At 36.1% G+C, this 25,108-nt stretch overlaps 2 protein-coding genes across 2 annotated transcripts in view; both read right to left on the bottom strand.

Moving 5' to 3' along the window:
- The window catches only part of LOC109724895 (hemK methyltransferase family member 2), a 33,177-nt gene continuing 12,015 nt past the window's right edge, over positions 3,947-25,108 (bottom strand). Inside the window, exons 2-3 of the transcript XR_002220103.1 lie at positions 4,305-4,361; positions 3,947-4,222 (exon numbers count right to left, since the gene is read on the bottom strand). The gene's annotated coding sequence lies outside the window, so the exon portion shown is untranslated. The remainder of the gene's footprint in view (positions 4,223-4,304; positions 4,362-25,108) is intronic.
- Positions 7,919-23,539, bottom strand: LOC109724896 (histone-lysine N-methyltransferase TRX1-like). The gene is given in 24 exon segments (XM_020253875.1): positions 7,919-8,215; positions 8,297-8,400; positions 9,779-9,874; positions 11,421-11,498; positions 11,578-11,639; positions 12,018-12,281; positions 12,758-12,953; positions 13,060-13,128; positions 13,261-13,317; positions 13,449-13,510; positions 13,592-13,657; positions 13,734-13,851; positions 13,940-13,987; positions 14,070-14,195; positions 16,275-16,436; positions 17,502-17,599; positions 17,711-17,783; positions 17,930-18,149; positions 18,986-19,090; positions 19,339-19,462; positions 21,785-21,998; positions 22,370-22,444; positions 22,521-22,572; positions 22,682-23,539. Coding segments are annotated over 24 exon segments (3,249 nt in total). The 5' UTR covers positions 23,320-23,539; the 3' UTR covers positions 7,919-8,073.

The raw sequence follows: 25,108 nt of genomic DNA, 5'->3' as shown, positions 1-25,108 counted from the left end.
GTTTAATTATTAAATTTGCTTCAAGAAAAAAGTCTATTAAATTATTTTGATAAAGATTAGGGCTGATTAATTACCTACGAGTTAAAAGGTCTAGTGTTGTTTAAAACAGTGAAAAAATTGCAGTGAGAATTTGAGGATTTATGCCAACTTTCTCCATAGAATTGATTTTTATCAAAATAAATCTTGGTTTAGACTGGAAAGAGTTATTTTTCAAAAAAGCATCCCTGGCCTTTAGTCATGCTGTCAAACCTAAATTATCGCCCGCACAGGGTGTACAAGTGCATGTCATATATGATAATACCTCTAAATCCCATGGAGCAGTGTTATCCGTACGCTAATTTTATAGCTGTAAACTAATCTTATAATCTAGCCTTTCAAAAGCAAAGATTCACTAATTATACTTGTCTTATTAATTTGTTTTAAAACACTAAAAGTTCAAATGAGTTTTTAAACCCTAGGATCATGAAACGTAACATGCCCTATAATAAGGCATACCGATAGCATTTTTCAATCCCATAATATAAAGGTTGAATCTGTCTTTATTGGTTCTATTCTACGACATTTTCGTATGAGAAATGTATTTAATATGGGCAGAAGGACCGAATTGTGTTTACTTGTGGTAGTCATATATAGAATGTGGAGTGAAGATTTAGATAGGCACGATGAGCCAATACATACCAAATTTAGTAGGCAAAAAAAATAAGGACCTAACGCTGATCGATATAGGAGTATAGTTAGATTAAATTCTAAGCGCCGTACAATATGATAATGAGATATGAAACAAGCTGCCAAATGAGTATTAATACGCATTGTATTGGGATATATATTATGCTAGAATCTATTCAGATAGTATCAATGAGATGAATAATGTACTCCTAAATAACTAGACATATTATAACCAATATAACCGACCGTCCCTAGAGTAAGTGGGAAAGAGTTTGGTGGTTGGTACCCGAGGTCGCAAGTTCGAATCCTAGCTGATTCACATTTTTATTTCTAATTAAATTCTAAATGAAATAAACGAAACCGCTAGTTTATTCGGCATATTTGTATATTATTATATGTATTATAGCAGATGCAATAATAAGATTTTCTTATATAGAGCATATTAATTAGGTGTTCAATGTCTTTTTTTTTTTAGAGATAAGTAGCACGCTACCCGCTTCGTTTATTTTCATTTAGAAATAAACTTAGCTAGAAATGTGAATCAACTAGGATTCGAACTTGGGACCTCAATACCAACCATCAAATCCTTTGCCACTTATTCTAGGGATGGTCGGTTAGATGTTCGTCGACCGTGGTTTTGCAGAGGTTCATGGTTCAAAAATTAAACCCTCCGACAGTTGGGCGGCGCGGCAAGATTTGACAGCTGATGAGTGAGGCTGCCCGGCCCGTCCGAAATGGATAAGTGATCAGGATCCCGAACAGTCCACCGCCTATTTAAATTAGAACGTACCTAGCACAAGCTGCATCGGTTCGGCTTAAAATGAATCCAAAAATTATTTTCAAATTAATAAAAAATAATTTTTCTTTGCTTGATTCCACGTAATAAAACATTTTTACAGATTTGAAAAAATAAAATAAAATCTTTATTTTATGGGGCAACGAAAATTCAAGCTGCTGCGAAAATAATTTTTTCATTCATTTTTTTCACCGAACTAAATAAACTTAATTTATTTTTTTCTTTTTAACCAAAAAAATGTTGATGGAAAACTATCTATTTTTTCTACAAACCAAATATTAAAAAATATAAAATAAAAAAAGCTTTACAGCTGAAAAATTTTTTACGAAAAGTTATTTCTTACGATTTTATATATATGTTGAATGAATGGAAACCTGAAGTAAGAAGTAATGTTGGAAATTGAAAATCGGGAGGGAAGATTTGACGATTGATCGACCATGTGGCCGGATCTTATACCGATCGATCCCTCAATAAAACATATATATATATATATATATATATATATATATATATATATATATATATCCCTCTTCGATCGATCACTACATGCATGCATCTTGCCATCTTCTACTTTCGACTAAATAAATCAAGTTTATTTAGTNTATATATATATAGAGAGAGAGAGAGAGAGAGAGAGAGAGAGAGAGTTCAGCTATGGTGCTTGTAAAAGCACCAAGCACTTGGTGCTTATAAATTTTCTACCATTAGATCTACGCCTTTGATCATTTTCACTCGTTAGATTATACTATTCAACCAACCACCCACCCACTCAACCCTAGGGGACCCACATCATCCTAACCGCACTTCTCTTAATCCAACGGTCAAAAACTTACAAGCACCAATGACTTGATACTTTTAAAAACAAAGAAGGTCAATTATATATAGCTGCTGTGCTGTCAGGAGCACGGAGGCCTCCGTGCTCCTCAGCCGTTTTCGATGATGGAGTTTTCGAATCGACGATCGGCTCCGTTAAACTTGATCTACCGTATTTAAAGTTTCTAGAAAATAATTTTTGTAATTTTTCGATATCATTTACCTAGCAATCGAAAGGATTCAAAATCAATAATTTTTAACGGCTGAAAATAAAAATTCTATAAAAAGTGGTGATATATATATCCACGCAACCAATTAAGGAGAGTCGATGGAGCATTCAACTTCCTCGATCACATGGCCGAACATGCATGAGGTTGAGGGCCTACCAAGAGGACGTACGGACGTAGTACGCGCCGCGTCCTTTAATCTTCTGGGAGAGCTGTGGATATATATATATATACCGAGGTAGGTACGTACGTATACTGTCTGCGCGAGTTCCGCCTCAATCATCTCATCTAACACGTCGGCCGGTGGAAGAAATCAAAGAAAGAATCAGCAATGAATGCATGCTACATAGCTAGCTACCTTGAAGAGGTCGGTCCCTTTCAGTGATATATATGATCACGTACCAACAAGATGCATGCGGGATCTTAATTAGGAGGAGTTTTGGGCTTCATTGGTGAACTTCCTCTAGCAGTCTAGCAGCTATCATGGTCGGTCCACCTCCTTGCGTAGCATTTTAATAATGTTCGTATTTCCTAGCTCCTTATCAACTTACTTCAGCTGACTTAAATTCATTGGTGCAATGACTAATTTGTAATGTTGATATTCCGCAAGCTACCCTTGATATTTCGTTGCTAGACTAACTAGCACTTGAAAAATGGTTACCGTTAGTTATATTTCAGTACGTCACTTTTGTGACATGTTGAAAATATTATATTTTAATGTGTTAATGGAAAGCATCATGTTAGCTTTGACCGATGCATATTCCCCTTTGATTGCGGGAGGTGAGAATGTAATGCCCCATAATTAATTTTTCAATTTTAATATAGATTATTATTATTATTATTATGATATTTAGATTCTTGAATTTTAAATTTTCAGATATGACATGTTCGAATCAGTGCAACTTTTTGTGATTTTTTGAAATTTGAAGTCATGCTTAAATTTTTATTTGACATGCCGAATTTTGGTATCAGGCTACCGCTGGGGATCATTGGGAGACCAAACTCGACCATCCTTGCTTTTCCAGTTGAACATGTATGATAGAAATTTCTCTGCACCTTGAGCTCACATTTCTATAATCTATATGAGTCGAGTTTCATCTCGTTTAGGCTGTTTGGGACAAGTTCGGACTTGAACTACAGTTTCTAATCAATGTACGGTCAACCGACCACATCCTCCTCGCAATCGACCAGCAAGGAACACCGACAAAAAAAAAAGCTCTTGCCGTGTGCATGCACGGACCCGCCGAGTTTGTACAAGATTGCCTTCACACACGAAGCATCAACAACTAACGAAATTCCAAATACTAAAATATAAGTCGACGATTATCGAAGGTTATAAACAACAACTATCGTCGGACCATAGCTTTACATCCAAATGCGTCATGAATTCGAACATCCACAATAGGCTTTTGAATGGATGAAACGGAATATGAACTAGATGGCATTTATAAAACAACTGCAGTTCTCTTCTATAATAATAATAGCCAGTCAATACATTAGTTGATTCTTAGCATCAGAAGGAAAGCTACATTTTACACAAGCTTTACATCCTATTCCTCCCAAATCGGGAAAATCGATTGCAAGTTTGTAAAACAATAACTAAACAGGTGTAAAGCAACAACATGACTGGATGTTGTCGTAGCTCATCAATCCTACATCAGCACCGGAGGCCGTTTTCTAAAATTGGTCAGTTGCATTACAATTTCAGGGCAAAATTAATCTGCAGGACAATGACAACATTAGTACCGAAGGACAGAAAAAATTGAAACACCACCTTTGTTCTGTAACTGAGGTCAACTTACAGCTTGCACCTGTGATGAATTAGTAAGAAGGAAAAATAGCAACGAATCTCGTTTTACCTGAGGAGAAAAGTAAGTACAATAAGTAATACAATACTACGTTGCCAAGAAATGGAAGATTTTCCAAATAATAGTCACTACAAACAAAGAACATTTGCTAGTTCCTTCAGTATGGTAAATCTGAGAACGAAATAAAGCAACCGATAGATGGTGGTCTTATACCTCAAATGAAAATTTAAATAGTGGAACATAATTCAAGTGCCAAGTGCAAAAATGCCATACCAAATGGCTGTTAGACACATGTTCTCTCAGATGCAAACCAACAAATAAACAAATTCATGTACTTCGGAAAATACAAATTTAGAATACAAACTTTGTTACAAAATGACAAGAAACAATTAGTACAATCTGCAACCTAAAAAGAATTTGTAAATAATACCACTTGAGTTTAAGTAGAAATTGCATGCAATGCTAATAAGAATGATACTGAACGGCTGCTTGAGAGAAAAAGTTGCTCACTTCTCGACGATCTCTTTTAAGAGGCCATTGCACCATTCTTTTGAATTGTTTATGCAATAACTGGTGACCTGGATTAGTAATGCAAAGACTACACATAATCTCGTGCCTGCCCCACTCCCTCTTTTATTTTTCCTTGCTGCTCTTTGAAGGACCTTCCTGTACAAACTGAAATTTGGAGGATGCATGTGCAAAGTTACCGCAATTAACAACCTCTTAAACTAGCCAAAATTCCATACCACACACCAAACCCCGCCTCTTCCCCACCCAACACCCCACCCCCCCCCACCCAACCCCAAAAAAACACACACACAACACCCCTCTTCTTTTCCTTTCTTTATTCTTCTCTCTTGAGCTGCCACTGGTGCCGCGTTTTTCAGCCATCATCAGCCCATACAAATATAACAAAGGAAGACGTCTATCCCTTCTCCTTAGATCACTTATCTTATCACTATAAGATCATTTCTTCTCCTTTGATCACTTTTCTCCTCTCATTTTTCTATCTCTATAAGATATATCTCCCCTCTTACATAAAGTTGTCTAATGGTACTTCCTAGATTTCCTTCCTACGACAGACATCAATTTAAATTAGAATTTGTTCAAAATTGAAGTACTTGGGCCTAGTTGTCATAAAGCATTTGGCTTTTGTGGATTATGTTTAGACAAAGGCATCTAATAGGGTCCTAGCATATAGTTTGTTGAATTCTACCTTAAAAACCTACCATATGTTCCCTGAAAAGCCGCAATAGACAACAAGCATGTTAGCTTCTTCCCCCGAATTAACCTTACTCCCATGATAGATTAAATTGTGCAACACACACGATCTGCTCATTAATATTCTATTCCCTTCTTTGTAATCTTCTCTTCTCATTTAGAACAAAAAAAATAGTTGAATATTAAATATATTTTATATGAGGAGAAGTTTCAGGTTGGTTTGAAGCTTGACTTATGTTTAAAGCTATTCTTTCTGAGAACGTATCAGATTTGATCAGTAGGCAACCAAACACTCGCAAGTTATTTTTAGCAAAAGTCCGAAAAAAATTTATTCCACAAAGGAAAAAGATTACGGAAGTCTCATTGATCCCTGAAAGAAAAACGGGTTACGCATTCAAATTTCATTTGCTTAATTTCAGGCATTCAAGTAGAAAAGAACTCTAGGAAACCTTTCCTCCAAACATTATTCAAAATTTCGAAGTTTAGAATTTGTGCAAGAGTTTGTTCAAAATTGAATTAGAAAAATTAAATTTTCTTTTTGTTATTTAGTGTCTACCAGCTTCATTGTTTTTCACCTCTTTACTGAACTCATTATGCATTTCAGTACTCACCATTTTACAAATGAAACTTGTACTATGTCATATTCGTTAATTTGTGAAAATGTTATTCATAGATTGCAAAAATGTGTTTGTAAATTTATAATCTAAACATCCAGTACTCAAATATGATTTCGAGTCAGCCCTCTCAGCATGTTTTGTGTTAAAGTTAGCTTTGATTCTTATATGTGGTCAGTACCTTCGGTTACCGCTGATATGTGATTGATACCTTTGAATGGTGGTATGTGTGACAAGTAAATCGGGTAAGTTTCGTATCTTTGGTGCTTGTAATATGTGCTCAATGCTTTCAGGTGCTTGTGTTACGTGAATGAGGCCTTACCAACAGGACGTTCGTATCATCATAGTCAGCAATTGGAGAATTAACATATCGATAATTTGTTTGGAATATATATTTGTTTCAGTTCAATACAGTTTTTCAAGTTAATTTCTATATTTTGTCGAATTTTGTTTTCAAAACCCAAAAGGTTCATTAAAATATTCATGAATATTATTAAACTTTATCATAGATTTTATTTATTACTCTTTTATCAAATGCTTAAATCTAACTAAATTCGTGTTTGGTCGCTTGACCAGGTAGTCTAATCAGTTTGTGAACAATGTTCTAGAAAGTGGTGCAGCAACCCACCACATACAGGGTACATATGCAGGTGCATATACGATTTAGCTATTAGTAGTAAAAACTACACATATATGAAACATATGCCATTCTATTTCTTAAACTTACTAAATTATAATAAAAAAATGCACTAAAAATTAGCTAAAAACACAAGTAATAATTTTCACTTGAGCAGTCATTTACCACACTTGATCATCCAAGAAACGCACATAACTAAATACCTAAACAAAGAACATATACCAGTTACAAAAAGTCCTTTGAATGGCTTCGGTTTTGTCTCAAAATGGGTGTCCGATCTTACTGTGGCTAAAACCCAAGTCGATATATTAAGACATTCATATAAATATGCAGCAATATAGATCTTATTTTAGACCAGTGCTTGTGCAGGACGGGAACGAGTGACCATTAGCTGCAAAGATTCATATTTTAGTCAATACATCAAATAACAAATTAGTTAAATTGGCTTGATTTAGAACATCAGCATTTTTTGTCATCATCAAATTATGGTTGGTGTCAAACATATTTAGTCAATTTGAATAATTAAGTAAAATTGGGGGCAATTATCAGTGAGTTTTGAATAAGTTCAAAATGATGAATTCTGGATTTTCTTTTTTTTTAGTACTAATTTTAAGAATGAATTATTCTACTAGGGTCTTTGTAACTTATTTTTATGATAGGATATTACTGCTTAGTACATCTGTATTTTAGCATTACATATTTGTGATAATTCAACAGCAAGCACATTATGCCTTGAGTTTAGAGCGTGACAAATAAAATAATAAGGAACAACTAGGTCTACAAGTATATTTCTAGCATCAATAGTCGTGCACGACACTATTGTGAAATTTGCATTTACAAATTAAAAAAAAAAAAAACTAATATTCCTTTTTACATGGATTATGCTGCAGTTTCCCTCTCATGGGAAGGAAACCCTGCACACAGGAGTGATCCCACCACTAAAGCGGTTGGGTGAATCCACACCATCTGTCTTCAGAGATAGGTGATGCAGATTCACCCCACAGCTAATAAGCGGCAGGATCAAACCGTGCATAGGGATTCCTCTGCAAGGGGTTTTACCAATGCATTCCCCATGGATTATCAATTTTCGATGGTAGACAATAATTATTAGAGTAGAAACATCTCAAGAACAGAAATTCCAGAAAATCCAAATGTTTATGAAAGTATCAGAACATTGAAAAATCTCCGAGTCCAAAATTGTCCTGGATATTCATCCAAGAGATACACCTACTAATAATAATAAAAGTAAAATAATCTACATAAGGCAAAGGATGGCTCCATATACTAACCCTTATTCGCCTCTCCAATGGTCTAAATCACTTCGACACACCCTAATTTTGGCCTCTTGTTCTTCTGCTTCAGTATCGTTAACGACTCCCCGGCATTTCGGGAATCCACAGTAGCATGAAAGCTCTTCATCGAGAGAAAAAAATCTGAATAACAGAACAGAGTATTAATATTAGTTACAAAAATACCAAGTAAAAAAGTAGTACTTCATATAAAAAAATTATTACCTATAATCATAGGTCAACTCCTCCCACTGGTTAATGTCCCGTTTCGCAAATATAATAATATGCTCATCACCGTTGACAGTTATCACTCTTGAATAACAATTAGGCTGCAGAAAACGAGAAAGAGCAATCATATCGTAAGGATTCCAAGGATTGGAGTAATAGGATCCTGCAGAAAATTCATTATTTTTACCCAAGGTCGTAGCAAGAATTTGAAATTAACATAAAGAAATCACTTAAACAGAAACTTTGGGTTTCACTAGTACCAAGCCCAAAAAATGAGGATTGGATTAGGTTGCTAGATAGACAAAGTGAGTTTGTCTGAGAAACTACTAATATGAAAATTAGTTAAATTCATCGAAAGTAGCTAGTTCTAAAGCATTAAAATACCCAATTTGAGTTCAACGAAGATAAATGATCATCTTAAGACTACTGAACTTATTGTATTGATCACCCGGTGCTATAAAAACACAACGATCACTCTGCGAAAGAACAAAAGAAAGTGATAGGATGCAATCTTACCTTATTTTGATACTAACATACGGGATCATAATATGTGTATAACATTGGAATCCATATGATGTGCAACAAAATAGATTTAAAACAAAACCTAATTCTACAAAAATAAAATTAATTGGAAATTATCAATTCCGGTAATATCAGAAAAGATTTCACAAATGGCAGACTAAGTAGAACTACATTCTTCCACCATGAAAAAATAGTTGCACTAACAAATGACTATTTTTTTGATTAATGCTACTGTGGAAGGGGAGTTAAAGTCGTTTCAGCAGTAAGTCAATATTTCTTCAAATTGGACCAACTGAAAGAAATGAAGGAAAATGAACAGTTGGAAGTTGTACAGAAACTTCATTGTAGTTTCCGAATTATGAAACAAGGTAAAATGATAATAAAAGGCATGTGAAATGAGTCCAACTAAGTAATCCTGGAGAAAGATTCATGTCTTCCCTTCGATGCTTCATGAAAAAGAACCTTGTCGTTCAAACAAGTATTATAAGTAATCTTGCATCAGCAAGGAAAAACAGCACAATTCAACACAAAGATAGCAGCACTTTTGTAGAGAAGTGTATATAGGAACAAGGACAGAAGCAGCAGCAGTAACAAAAAGAGAGTTGTAGCAGGAATAATATGGTAGTTAGTAGTAGCAACAATGGATAGGGAGACTCGAGTTTTCCTTAAATTGTGAAACAACTAAATGATAGCAAATTGCAGTATATATGGATGACAACTAAACCACTCGACAAGGATAAAAGTACGACTTTGCTACTCTCTACAATTATGATATGACAAGGGCCAGCTGAAGTCTACTGCTGGAACTTCTCACTAGGTTCTTTCGGAGTAAAAGTGGTCTATATAACTAAAGCTTGTCCCCAAGGTACCAGAGAATTAATAAATTGCTCAGCAAAGGTGCAGTAAATGAATTCAAAAGAAAAGCCAAGGAAAAAAAGGTTTCTCATTATTTCTTACTTCGCACGAGTGGTTGATCAAATGAGCTATGCTTCCTGCTCTAGTAGCATCAATGACGCGCTCATCGTCTATCCTAAACATATAAGTCCCGGCACCCTGCATGTGTTTAGTTACAGCAATTACTATCTTCAATTTTCTTAATGGCTCATCAACACATATTACCATCAAATATTAGTAAAATTCTGAAGTACAAAAAGAAAATGAAAACATCTCTGGATGAGAACATTATATGAAAATGTAAGGAAAGATTATGCAGAGACAGTGTTCACATGCAACACAACAAGAACAAACAAGTAACCGTCCGTAGAGTAGCTAGCCTACAATGAACCAGTTTTATCAATGAGCTAACGATATTTCAATAGACTTAACAACAAAATAAGATCACCTTTTTTTTATTTCTTTTCCTTCATCACAAGTACTTCAAAAAAAACATAAGGAAAGAGAATGAAGAAAAAGACATCACATTTGACAGTATATAGACTATCAAGAGGCTGTCAATAACGCACATAGTGTAGAAGAATTGAAGAGTTAATGTAATTCGTACTATGAACAATAAGTCAACTGTTTTAATTTTTAATTCACTAAAAGCAGCAGTGAGATTAAGCTAAAGAAACAAAAAAGAAACAAAATGCAAGCTCAGGAGTGAGAACAAAGCCTCAACCATGTGCAAGTGTACTTTATCCTTTTTAGAAGGGACTGACAGATCAAATTTTTAAAAGTGCTATTGACATTCAAATCTGAAGGGGAAGAAGAAGAGGGAAGAAGAGGGCCACAGCCAAAGTTTATTTCTCTCTACAAAATAAGCTGTAGGAAGCACATTTCTGCAGTAGATACTGCTCTTTGCAATATTCCAGTCGGTGCACTAGTTTTCTTGACTAAAGCCCAATATTCAGGAAGAAATTTCATAAAATCACATCTGAATATAAAATTGCCCACGTGGGACTCACTACGACATAAAATAACAATATATTTGGTCCCTTCCAAGGATTTTGTTGCCTGGCCGCAAATTGGAGTCAAACTAGACTACAAAAGCAAAATGATGACCATCCCTGACAGCCCATGCTCCATATTATTGTTCCAATTCCAAACTCCTAAAATAAACTATAGACTGACATTAGTCAGCCATAATTACCAAGATAACCCAAAACGCTCTTGAAAACACAGTTAAGGACATCGTGTGAAGACTAACCGACTGAAGTCTGAAATATCACGGTCTCTAATTGTTGACTCAAGACTAAAAAGACTACTGAGACTCTGAGAGTAAATTAGACACTCAACTAAGCCCAGTCGATTGAGCTTCCTTATTGTCGGCAAGATAAAAAAAAATTAACTTCAATTTAAACCCAATACACAGCCTTCATATTCATCACTTTCCAATAGTTCAATTATCTCTCTAACATCCATTACTAGGCCAATAAGAACATACAAGACACGCACATCCATCTTCCTTAGGTATGTCAGAATTTTCAAAATTGTTCACCTTGCAATTTGCAAACAATAGTCATCAAACAACATCCATATATGCACTGCCCAGATCACTCCAGCAAAATATAGATGTAGAAGTGTTTATCATAGATTCGTGCATTCCATGGATAATGGATTAAAGACAACTAATATATCAGCATTGAGATTAGTGGTGTACCACTAAAGAGTTGTATATGCATTTTTCCCTTATGTCTGCTATTTGTGGCCTAACAAGTTCGCCTATATATTCAATAACCTGCAACAAAGTATGAGAAAGCAGTAAGCATATTATATATCAAAAGGAACAAGATTGCAACTAAATTTGTTCAACATACCATGTCACCTGCCTTGTGTGCAAGCTTAGCAAAAACACCAAATCCATGAATTCTTGATTTTCCTGCAGCACAACAATGAGATTTAAAATAGATGAGTTTCCTAAAGAAAGAGAACCACCATCAAAAGAAAATCAAATCAAAAAGTCAATTAAACGGTCGATTTGAAATCGTGGTCAGCAAAAATTAGTACAAGTAGGCTGCAAGATATCCAACAAACAGTAAATGCCAAAAAGAAAAGAAAAAAAAAAAAAAAAAAAAAAAAAAAAAAAAAAAAAAAAGAGAAATTGTTTTAGCTTGCGTAAATGAATTAAGATCCTTTCATTTAACAAAATATGCCAATCTATAGCCTAGATCACTTCATTTAACACAACATGCCAATCTATAACCCCAATATATGATCACAAACTCTAATATTTACTATTTAAACATTTTAAACTCACCAAACGCAAGTCTCTTCCTAAATGTTGCCTTCATGTTTCTGTACTTCTCAGCCATGGAAGATATATTCCCTGTCTCCTGTTGTGGAGTATCTGACGAACCACTATTATGCAGAGACTCATTAGTAGAAGAACTACAGCCAACGTTATTTTGCCGATAGCCACCAACTAGATAAGGCCTATTCTCGACAAACAAACGTTTTAATGATGCAGCAGCCAGATCCTGTGGTTGCTTCTGACCCCTCCTCCCGATATAACTATAAGGTTCTGCAATTGAGACACAAAAGAACAACAACTAAGAACTAATTGAGGACTAATATTCTAGGAGAAGCATCTAGAAAGATTTAGTGTATAAGAAACAGAAACTGAGTTTGCTACCAGAATGCGCCAACTTTCTGGTGATTATTACCAAATAAAAGTGGGAAAACTACTGAGGCCTATTTGCCTCCTTGCTCATCATCCAAGCGCATCGCACCACACTACTTACCACAAAAGCTCTGATTTGGAGCTTCTGCGTTAAAGCATAATTACGCGATTGTGTCTCACAACACTTCACGCACCCATGATTACAACTGCTTTGCAATCATGCAATTGCACATCACGGAGTGAACCAAACAAATCCTAAAATAAATAATGAAGGAAAAGAGAACTATCTTCCTATTTATAACTTCTCCTACAATTTAGGACCAGAGTTCCTAAATAAAATAGCAGAATAACCAAGAATAAACAACAAAAGTTACTACCGCTTCTTGCACAGCCAGATGGGTTTGACGAATATGTATGACTAGAACCAACTTTAGCAGGTTTCATGAGGCTCTCATCGGCAGGAGGCCGTTCATTAGACGGCTGCCTATGCTTCTTGCAGAAAGAGAGTAGACGGATACATTGGCCATCATCTTCATCAAGAGACATAAGGCGGATTTGGTCATCATCTTCTGGCTAAATAAGGCATGGAAAGAACAGAGCTTGATAAGAGCTTTCTACAAGAAAGAACAGCTCTCAGAGAGGAGGAATTCTAAGAATGGCACAGAAACAGCAAGAGTACCTCAACACAAAGACCAGCAGCACGCGCACAGAGAGGATGATAAGCCACACGGCAGGTATGATGAGAGCACTATAAGAAAAGCATGTCATGGAAGTGAAATTTACAACAAATATTGGGTAATATAAACTTCAGAAGTGGCATTAATAGTTTAAAAAATAATAATAATAATTGAATCTGCAAAAGGATATATGTAGATAATACCTGAATGCAAGCCCCATAAGAAACCCCACAAATGCTGCATAGAAGTTTCCACCGATCCTGGAAATGAGATTTCACAGAACTATCACAATATATATATATTTTTCTGTTCAAATTTGAAGATAGTTTATGTTTTCAATAAATGCAACAAATCAGAAAGTAAAATCAGTTAACAGAAGCAACGGATAAACCTTGCTGATTCGGCTTATCCCATCAATGGGCTCCATTCGTTTTACATCTATCAAGCAAGTTTCTGAAAAAGAATCTGATAGAGGTCAAGAACTGAAAAATATATTTTTGCTAGTACTGAGTAAACACAGAAATTCTTACGAACCAGGAATCCAAATAGCGCAAGCCAGGTGAGCCCAGCCCCCGTCAGTCGTAGGTTTCATAGCACCACCTAAAGGCGCTCATGTTAGGGGATCTACCAAATGCACCATATTTTTGCAGTGACTAGAAATGGATAATGTATGTACCACTAATAGGGCAAAGAGAACATCGTGGGGGGGATTTTGGTGCCCCAGACCGACACAGGTTGCAAAGCCAGAGCACCCCATTCAAGGGTTCAAGTTCACCATAGCATCTAGCATGAACCTAAAGAAGTATAAAGATCAAAGAGTAACATATCAACAAATGAACAAAGGAAATGTTCTTAGAATTCAGACAATACTAATATACTTACCATCATGCAGCATTTATCGCACTGCAGGAATAGATTGTCTTCATACTCCTATACAAGCAACAGGAAACAATCAATATTCAGCAAGGCCACAAATTAATTTTATTAGAAACACATAATAGCTTGTTTTTACCTCATCCATGTCACAGACATTGCATCTGTCCAGATCTTTCCAGTTAATATGAACAGCTCTATAACCAGCAGGAAGATCTCCACAACTCTCAAAGTACTTCGTACACAACCTAGAATTAGGCAATTCCTAAAGAAACAGTGGAGGCATAAACTAGGTTAAGCACATCTTGAAAAGTACATTTATGTGCCTACCTGAACTAAGTGCTAAACCACAAAGTTCTAGGCTGCTAGCATATTACAACCGCAATTTAGAACATGAAGAAAAACTCGCCAAACTAGTAGACAAGCAGGAAGTCCCACCATAGGAATAGACGCTGAGGGCTTGTTTGGTTCATCCATTTTGGGTATGGAATGGGAATCGGTTTGATCAAATGCAGTTAATTTTGTTTGGTTCGCACGAATCGGTTTGGAATTCCTATTCCGGACTGGAATGGGAATGGCCCATTAGCCTTCAACTTGATTCCGGTCTTCTAGCCCAAATTGAGATTTCATTCCGAAAGCCCACTAAATTTCCGAAGCCAATGTGACCATCTCACCCTCCTTCTCTTCACCCCTTTCTCATTAAAAAAAAAAATAAAAAAATAAAAAAAAATAAAAAAAAAACTATCCTCTCTCAAAACCCTATCCCTAACCCACATCAATAAAAGTTTTTAAAAATAAACTTGATATTTTTTTTGGAAAACTTATTAGAGAATAGTATTATATTTTTCATAAATTTTAAATAATATAAATTTATATTTGAGAGTAAAATTAGTATTATTGTATCCTATAATTTTTTTAGTTTATACGAACCAAACAATGAAATGTGAATAACTCATTCCAATTCCCAATCCACAAATAAACCAAACGTCTTGGGGGAGTGGGCCATTCCAATTACCATTCCAATTCATTCCTATTCCATTATCCATTCCAATTCCACCCTTGAACCAAACAAGCCCTGAGTGACAACGCAGAAAGGGCACATGTACCATGCAGGATTGGAGAAGTAGAATTACGCTAACAAGAATGAATTGGATCAGATTGAAATTAGACTGCATATCTCACCACGACATCCAAGGACAAAAAAGGAGTTGCCAGCCAACAACAGAGAGAGAATGGTTAGAGAGATCAAAAAGGCATGAGAAATAAAAGTTAAATGAAGTGAAATATTTCTCTATTGTCATCAATGGACATAGATAAGGACTTCTCAACAATGTCAGCAAGGCTCAAGCAATGGTCAAGTGGAACCCACAGGGAGAGAAATAAGGCACAGGTGATGGACAAGAAAGATCAGCTAGGAGTTTATCCCTCCTAAGACCAACCACCATATGGGATTAACAAGGAAAATAGGAAGAAGGATGATTGTGTTTTGGAAGACAGAATGGGGAGTGAGCTATTTTACCCAATTAGTCTCAGATCAGTACAATCCAAGGCAAGCCACAAACACCTAATAAACCACGCACTACACTCTATTGTCCAATCTGACAAAATATTAACCAAATGCACTCAATGTGTGATGCGCATGCTACCTTTAAATTGATACATCAGCAATGTACAAAACAGCAGCCATGGCGGCCACCATGGTGGATTTCCATGCCTCCGGATTTCCATGCTTGCCACCACGCTTTTTGCAAAGCGCCTCCATGGCGTTTTGGCACAAAGCATGCTGCCATGGCGGATGTCGCCCGTCATGGAAGCCGCCATATAGTGGTTAAAAGGCGGCCACTTTGTGCTAATGGGTTGAAAATCCGATTCTAAATGGGTTTCAAAACCCCAACCCAAAAACAGTTTGTAAATGGTTTTCAAAAAAGGGCCGAACACCTTATGCTTACATATTTATATGTTTACTCCTTTGTTTAGTCTTTTGATGCTATGTCCAACTTTAAAGTTTTTGTGATCGTCATTATGCTACAACCATTTACTGTTGTTCTTTTCGACCTTATGTTTCCTATTTTATATTTATAAACTTGATTTAGAAGTATATTAAAATTAGTAATAAATTAGTAATATACAGTATTAAAAGTTCCAAGTCTACAATGGGTACATAGCGCCTGCTAATGCCGCCCGCTATCCGCCGTGAAGAACCCTAACCACTACATGCCTGCCACACGCCATTTGGAACATTGTACGTCACAACAGTTTGTTGTCCTTAAAATACACAAACTACAGAGAAAGCATCATTGATGACTTGAAAATTGCAATACTGAGGAAATGTTCAATTTCAAACCTGAATAAGTTGGCATATTTGCGGATTTGATAAGCCAAACATGTAAGAGCCAGATTTTTGAACCTCTCTTCCTCCCACTTCAGCATGAACATTGTTACACTTTGTTTCCTTTATTCTACTATAGATCTCCTTCCAACAAGTACTTGGAGTAGACCCATCAATCTATTAATTGGGGAAATAGCAGAGAAAACAAAATAGTTATATAAAGAAGATCATTCAGAATTACTGCATGACTAGAAGCAATTAGAGAATATTGAAAATTTTAAATCTAACAATGATCCTTAATCTTTGCCCAGTAAAATATTATATTTTAAATGGTTTTAGTTCTGTCTTGACAAGACCATCTTAACCATATTTCGATTTATGGTTTAAATATGTTAATGAATGCAACCATATGCAAACAACAAATGATAAGGAACCAATTAAAAACCTAATATAAGAATGATGCTGTAATTAGGACTTCAACAACAAAATCGATCTCAAAGAAAGAAACCAGTTAAAGAACCCATCATGGAAAGTTATTAGCAAATACAAACCAATCCCAAACCGAAAAAGCTCACTGCAACATTAAAATCCAGAAAAACAAACTTTCAGAATAATTTAAGAACAGGTTTTCTAAAATAACTGAAAAGCAGGACAGATATCAATGGAAAGATATCATGTTGTGACTTGTTAAGGTCCTGCTATTTGTGTCGTAGTTCCAAGGTACAGCTACAGTAAGTTTAATCTAGCACCTGAAATTTACTGTTTGATGGATGAACTAAATCCAGACCAAACATGAAAGATTTGGTTCCTGATGAAAAAGTGAAAAAACAAAATACAAAACAACAGCTATCGATAAATGGAAAATAGAACAGAGATAAGATAAAAAAAGAAAGATGGGGAAAAGTAAAAATTGGTAAAAGATGACAACAATAGAGCCAAATTAATACACATCCATTCAAATGCTTCTCTGTTAAAGCAAAAGATGTCTATAGAGGCATCTTGAAGCCGTACCTGCTTGGACACTAAAGAAACAGAAGACTAAAGAGGGGATAGTGTTCAGGTTTATTGTTCATTCAATAGTATAAACAGTAATGACCAATAAAAGCACTCCATTCAAGGCCAAACAACTGAGGTACCGCTGTGATGCGAGATGTGCAATAATAAATTCAATCAACAAAAAATAGCACAACTAAACTTTCTCAAAGCACAAAACCAGTTTCACGAAGTTACGAATATTCTAACCTGCTCTCCATCTTCTGTTGTAACTCTAAACATAGGCCGAGTTTTCAATTGGGGGTTTCTTAGAACTTCCATCTTATACGACATTAGAAGATTTGGATCTGCACCAAAAGATGAAAATATGACAATTATCTCTCACAAAAGGGCGAGAGACTCACGAAAGAAAAGATGTTTAAAGCGATTAATATAGGCTCTTCATAAGTTTAATATACCTTTTATCGATGTAAACTTCCTAAAAGCGGTATAACCTTCAGGTCATATGTTCTTTTTGTTATGAAAATGATCTAATCACAGACATGATAATAAATATATAAATCAGAAAAGAATAGCATTTCCACTTAATTTGATCTACTAAACTCATGATGATGCAAGTAACAATGTTCTGCAAGGATCTAATCTAGGAAAAGCAGTACTTCTATTTCGTGCATGTAGTTTCTTTTGGTCAAATTACCTAGAGAAGTTACACGAAGATTCCCCATTTCGATTGGAGGCATTTGCACACAATCCAAGGTTTGCTGCAATGAATCATCTTCCAATGTATCATCACAAGAGTCTATTCCATCATCTCCAGTTTTAACCCTGCATTCATCTGAACCTATACTTTTCTGCAGCTGCAGCATGTTCTTGGGAAGCTGTTGTGTGCTGAGATACCTATAATAATAATCAACTCAAAAACAAGACAATGATTATATATGAATTCCAGAATTATAACAGGTAACTCTAAGTTTGAGTACACAATATAGTAAACAAAGGATCATCGCACAAGCGAATATAAAAGAACCAATTTGGAAAAGTGAAGTGAGCTGATTAACGCATGTGGAGAATGCTAGAATAAGTTGGCAAATGAAGGAAGGGCGCTTGATAGCACAGACAATCCTCTAACAATCCTCATAAACAAAAAAAATAAGGTCAATCAGACTTGCTCGCACTTCACAACAAGTAAAAAGCTGACTTGTGGATGTGAAAAGATAGCGGCAACCAGAAGGCAAAATTAAAAGTGATTGCTACAAATTAAAAACTCAAAGGCCATTTAACAGCAAAAGCCTAAAGTTAGGTAGAAGTACCAGCAACTCACAATTCTACAAATATGCTTTTCATACAACTTATAAAGGGAAAACAGAACATCATACTAATTAAAAGCAATTTAAGAACACCAGCAACTAGTATGTTATAAAAAAATTCATCAAAAAAATAAATAAATAAATACATGCCGCAAAATATAAGAGTACATGCTACCACTAAAAACATATGAATAATGACCTCCAGGCAACAACACAGCCTAGGATGGTTAAAAGTATAAAATCAAGTCTGTGAGCTAGTGTACACAAGGGTTTCAAAACTAATAATAGCCATAGGTGTCAAGTCAAATAAATAAGTTTAGATCATTAATGTTACTTAGAGTTACTAATTTAAGAAAAACGGGTAATCATCTAAATGAGATTCCATACATTAATGTTACTTAAAGCAATAATTGCGGGTAGCCATACATTTTTGCTTCATCTAAGCTTCGATAAAACCGTGCTTGCTTGCACTTCAAATGCAAAGAGGAAAGCAGACCGTTGAGAAATGGAATTGCATATTTCGACCTAATCCTGAAACAGAAAGGGCAACTTTTAGACAATTCAAAACAATAAAATGTAAATTTTTGCAGACATACAATAGCCAATGCATTTCCTAGCTGAAAGAAGTGGATCTATAGGCAAGACGAAGTTGATCTCTAGACTACCTTTCAAAATTCATTCGAGTATAAAGTCTTATCAGATCATTGAGAAAACAAGAACAAAGGCTAAAAGTTACTTTAAGCGTCAGTCCTACTAGATCTCTAATAAAAGTACTGAACCTTGCAAAATCATGCGTTCCAAAAAATTGTACAAGAACTGATTGATCTACCCGAGCTAGCTTCAAAACCCCCCTCGCACCAACATTTGACTCATCCATAACAACAGCCGGCCACATAGCATGTCCTGTTTAAAACAACCTCAGCCGGACAAGACAAAGCTGTAAGGAAGTTTCAAGTTACTAGTACAAAAAGAAATGCACAATGAAGTATGATAATCTAAGGTTAGAGGCTATCTAGACAGCAAAAGCAACGTCAATATAACCATTATCAAAACAACAGAAGACAAACTAAGATGGCAGCATCTTCTTTGAGCATTATCAGAACTAAAAAATAAATCTTCCAAAATAAAAATTGCCGGTTAACTAATATTCATTACAATACAAAATACTGAATCCACATTGATAGCACACTATCAGTTAGTAAACAAACTGGCGTAAAAATACTTATAGGAATTTCATTACAACAAGAGACTTCAGATTCAGAAATCAACGACATCAGATTTACCTCCCAACAAGATTTAGGACTTGGAAAAAGTTTTTCTCGCTTTTCACACCTCTAGCTAGTAGAAACATTCAGAACAACTCAGAATATAATAGTAATGGCATTTTAAGATTCACCAGAGCATCTACAAGAGTGTTTTAAACAGTAGAGTTGTTTCCAAGAAATGCCAATGGTTTAGGATTATAGTCCGTTAAAGCTACACAATGCAGCCAAAAGCAGAAGCTTCACTCAGGAGCTTTTGCTTTTAGGGCCAAGAAGTTCACTTCATTTATGTCGAAACAAAACCAAGTATCTAGAGTTTCTGTTTGCAACCATCTAGCATTGGAATATCAAGTAGAATGGTGCTCTAGAAGCCCATGCAAACAAGCATTAGTAATGATTCATGTATGTCATGATCATTGTTTGCCCAAGTTTCCAACATTATTCTAATTCTAGAAGTTTATTACATGTAAAAGTCACATCCCTAATCTAGCCACTATGATAATATAGTCCAATAGAATAGCATAGGTTCATGGATCAATCAATAAGTCTAAATTACTTTAATTATGTCAAACTACTAGACTGTATTCAAATCCACCCAGTGACTAAAATCAGGACGCAGTGGAATAATTGAGCAATTTAAACTGTGAACTGAAGTGATAAATCCATAATCAATCTGGCACACCTATCCGATGTCTTTGCATGGGAAAACAAGTATATTTGGTATAAGAATCACTAGCAAAGCACAAAGTTCAGGCAATCATCATTTCCTGTCAGTGTCCAGGACATGCATCCAAACTAGTTCCACCCTAGTGCACCCAAAAATATGGCATATGCTTCCTGCTGTCATGGAGAAAAAACCAGTTATTCGGACAATCTTAGGGCTTCCATTGGTGGCGTTGCAATCTAAAATAAGAACAATCTAGTATTATTTCAAATCTCTATGTCAATCTTTGGATCGGCCATAAGATGACAGTCGCTTTCAGGCCTTTTTGTCAAATCAACTTGATTACTCTTAGGGCTGCCTGTACATAGATGGTTGGTCAGATTTAAAGAATTTTTCCCATCCAAGCCGACACTATATGATTGATGATTACCAAACTGAAACCCAACCTCAAGATGTCATAAACCAAGCCAAACAGACTATTGCCTGTTCAGTTCTTTCTTAGACAAAGAGGAGGGGTTTTATGAATTTATCTCATCTTCTCAGCAAATAACTTCATGAAGGTATACGCCGATCATTCCCTCGTTGAAGGGGCACAGATGGCTGCCAAAAAGCCCGAGACGGCCATCTCCAGATAAGCACCTAAGTAGCATGTCTAACGAAAGTGCCGGTAAATTCGAACTCTTTCTTACATAATAGTAGCCATTTTTTGACATTCTTACTAAATTAATAATGACCAAATACGACAACAACAAAAAGTAGGATTTCCACTAGGATTCTAATAGGTCCTGAGTGAACAAAAGATGATGGCATTCTTCTTTCTATCTCAGTTAGATGAATTATGAAGCATGATTACAAACCTAAAGTATACACTTGAGGATATTTATTTCTCATGGCTGCAGTTAGGATGACTAGGAAGAAGAATGATTGTTCCATTTTATGCGTCTATATTTTTAATAATAGCATCTGTCAATATGATATCAGCTTAAGCAAGAATAGGTAAGTCTTCTTTATTATCTTTTTCTTCTTCCTCTTCTCTTTTTGTTTTCAAAGAAACAATATAGAGTGCAAGTCTTCCTCGGTTGTCGGGTACTGGTCTTTCTATTTTAGCTCGTTGCTTAAAATGACCAAATAATCTTCTCCAAATATGATTTATACCCTAAAAGTAGTTGTAATCATGCATGCGAATAAAATACAGCTGATGATACTTTTAGGAAGCACCAAGAATAAAATGTATAACATAGAAACTTAGAAAACCAATGAGTAGATGATACCCAAAACTCACTAGATTAAGAAGACTACCTGTAAGCTTTGCCCAAATAAGATCCCCCGGCTCACAATTTTGGTAGTCACGCAAACTAACAGCCAGCGCCAGCAATTCATTATATCCTTTCTTCTCAAAATTGGGGACACCACATTTCAAATTTAAGCACAGCAATTCATCATAAGTAATATGAAATTTGATCCTCTCATCAGAGAGAACTATAACCTCAGTATCACCATCATTGTATTCTACCTGCAATTATTAAATCAGTACTAACCATCATAAAGAAGTAGAGAGATGCATATGACAAATGATACACAGTTATGACTACATGCTTCACATTTTAAAATTCATAAAGAAAATCAAATGCAAAAAGCAAAACAAGAAAGAAAAGACTAATGGAATGAACTTAAAAGAAAACTGCTTTGTTAAAAGGGATCCCACCCTTGCACTTTAAACATGATTTCACATAATATTGTACCATGTGATTCCACTTAGTAGAATTTACGAATCTGCTATACATGAAAATTGTTTCAAGACTCAAATTGACTACCGAGCACTAAAAGATTAGAAGCATAAATCAATGCACAGTATTTGTTATCAAGTGTGAGCGAAAGACATACACAGTGCTGTTTTGTCGCTACATTGTAACCAACCACTGAACCTTTATACCAGTCATCATCCATTGGCCAGAAAACCTGCAAATTAAATTCCTTATTTTAGATTCTGACCATGAAAACACTCAAAGTAAGATATAAGATGATTCACACTTGCCTTGCATGCGAGGCCAACAAATGCATTAGGATCGGCCCCTTCAATTTCCAATCTACAGAAGATGCACAAAAAAATATAAATAAAGATCATATTTTCACACCATTTTCACCAACAACAAATAATCTGCTCCATTCAACACATAGACAATGTATTTTACTCACTCAACCCATTTCTTCCCCGTCCACAAAGAACCCTTCACCACGCCGCGCTCCTTTCTCTTCACTCCGGCAATGTTGTTCCTTTTGACCTCGCTGCTGCCCCGCAATCTCCGCAAACTGACCCCATTTGCGCATCCCGACCCGGCACCCAATCTCAGCAGCTCATAATTTGCCACATTCCTTCTGATCACAACCGGATCATCCCCAACTGAATTGGCGCAAGCCTGCTCCCCATCTCCACTGCCTCCGGGCCGCGGAGGCACTTCCACGCAGGCCTTCTTCTTCCTCCGGCGGTAATAAACCAAGATGGGCTTCTCGGCAACACCACGGCCTGAATCATCAACATCAAACGGCTCCTTCTCGCAGCCGCTCTCCTCCCCCGCCTCCTCCTTAACCTCATCCCGTCCATTGCCGCCGCCGCCGCCGCCGCCTCCGTCTCCGTCTCCGTCTCCATCTCCGTCTCTGCCTCCGAGCGCGGCGTCGGGCCTCCGCGCCCTGACCTTCCTGGCGATGGCGTTGGACGATCGGGAGGGGCTCGCGAAGGGGGCGGTGGAGGAGTAGACGCGGCCGAGGGGGAGGTAACGCATGGGGTGGTCCACCTCCTCCTCCTCATGGACGAACCCCCCAATGGCGAGCGCCATGGGGGATATCGGAGAGGGGGAGGTGGAGAATGGGGAGGGAAGGAGAGCTAGGGTTTCAAAATTTACGATTGGAGAGGGGACCGCTAGGGTAGGGTTTGGGTGGGTGCTAAATTTTGGCCGTTTTCCCGCCGGAGGGGTTCTACTCTCTCTCTCTCTCTATCTCTCTCTCGCTCTTTCTTTCTCTATTCCCCTCTTCTTTGCTTCGGGGGAAAAAAGGAGTTTTTATAAAGGCCTCTGGTAAGAGTTGTGTCTGTTTTGTGACCAAACACCAAAGTGCTCTTCTTTTTCTTGAATCTTTCTCTTTTTTTTTTGATAAAATTAAAAATAGATAATAACAGGTAATGGTATAATTTAGGGTGTATATCTTCTCAAAATTTATTTTTCTCTGCCATTAATACAGAGTCGTCCGCTAGAAGGACTGCTGTAAAAAGAAACAAAGAAGAAAGAAGAGCAATTGAGTTCAAAATTAAGTATTTTAATAATAATAATAATATTGATATGTTAATAGTTGATACGGTGGGTTGGGAAATAAAAAGATTTTAGGTGATTACTAGTATAAGAAATGCTTTATCAATTGAAATATATAAGCATTTTTAAAAGTGAAAATTTTCTCATCACCTTAAGAGCTTGTTTGGTTTATCCATTTTGAATATGGAATGAAAATCGGTTTGATCAAATCCGATTAATTTTGTTTAATTTGCAGGAATATGTTTGGGATTCCTATTCCGAATTGTAATGGAAATGGCCCATCAGCCTTCAACTTGATTTCGGTCTCCAAATCCGAATTGAGATTTTATCTTGAAACCTACTAGTTTCCGAAGCCCATGAGACCATTTCACCCTCTCTCTCTATATACGATCTCTCACCCCTCTCATAAAAAATAAAAAAAAAAAAAAATTCGGGCTTTTGACCACACGGCTGGCTCAAGTCAACAGAGCAAGTTTTAAAAAATTAATGTTTAGTTTGCTTTTGTTATACTTTAGATAGTGTTTGNCTTTCTCTCTCTATTCCCCTCTTCTTTGCTTCGGGGGAAAAAAGGAGTTTTTATAAAGGCCTCTGGTAAGAGTTGTGTGTGTTCTGTGACCAAACACCAAAGTGCTCTTCTTTTTCTTGAATCTTTCTTCTTCTTTTTTTTGATAAAATTAAAAATAGATAATAACAGGTAATGGTATAATTTAGGGTGTATATCTTCTCAAAATTTATTTTTCTCTGGCATTAATACAGAGTCGTCCACTAAAAGGACTGCTGTAAAAAGAAACAAAGAAGAAAGAAGAGAAATTGAGTTCAAAATTAAGTATTTTAATAATAATAATAATATTGATATGTTAATAGTTGATACGGTGGATTGGGAAATAAAAAGATTTTAGGTGATTACTAGTGTAAGAAATGCTTTATCAATTGAAATATATAAGTATTTTTAAAAGTGAAAATTTTCTCATCACCTTAAGAGCTTGTTTGATTTATCCATTTTAGATATGGAATGGGAATCGGTTTAATCAAATCCGATTAATTTTGTTTAGTTTGCAGGAATAGGTTTGGAATTCCTATTTCGGACTGTAATAGGAATGGCCCATCAGCCTTTAATTTGATTTCGGTCTCCAAACCTGTGACACCCCAATAATCCCACATCGGATGGGAATGGAATTATCATTGGGTTTATAAAAGACTTAGACACTAGTAATAATAATTGGGCTTAAGCATTTTGGGCCGGCGGTTGGGCCCAACGAGTTATTTTGCTAGTGGGCTGGGTCGTTACATTTGGTATCAGAGCCGGTTCACCAGCTGGACA

The sequence above is a fragment of the Ananas comosus genome, linkage group 19 (assembly GCF_001540865.1).
Source record: "Ananas comosus cultivar F153 linkage group 19, ASM154086v1, whole genome shotgun sequence".
Taxonomy (NCBI): domain Eukaryota; kingdom Viridiplantae; phylum Streptophyta; class Magnoliopsida; order Poales; family Bromeliaceae; genus Ananas; species Ananas comosus.
Note: the sequence above shows the minus strand (reverse complement) of the source record. Positions and strands in the feature narration are given on the sequence as shown.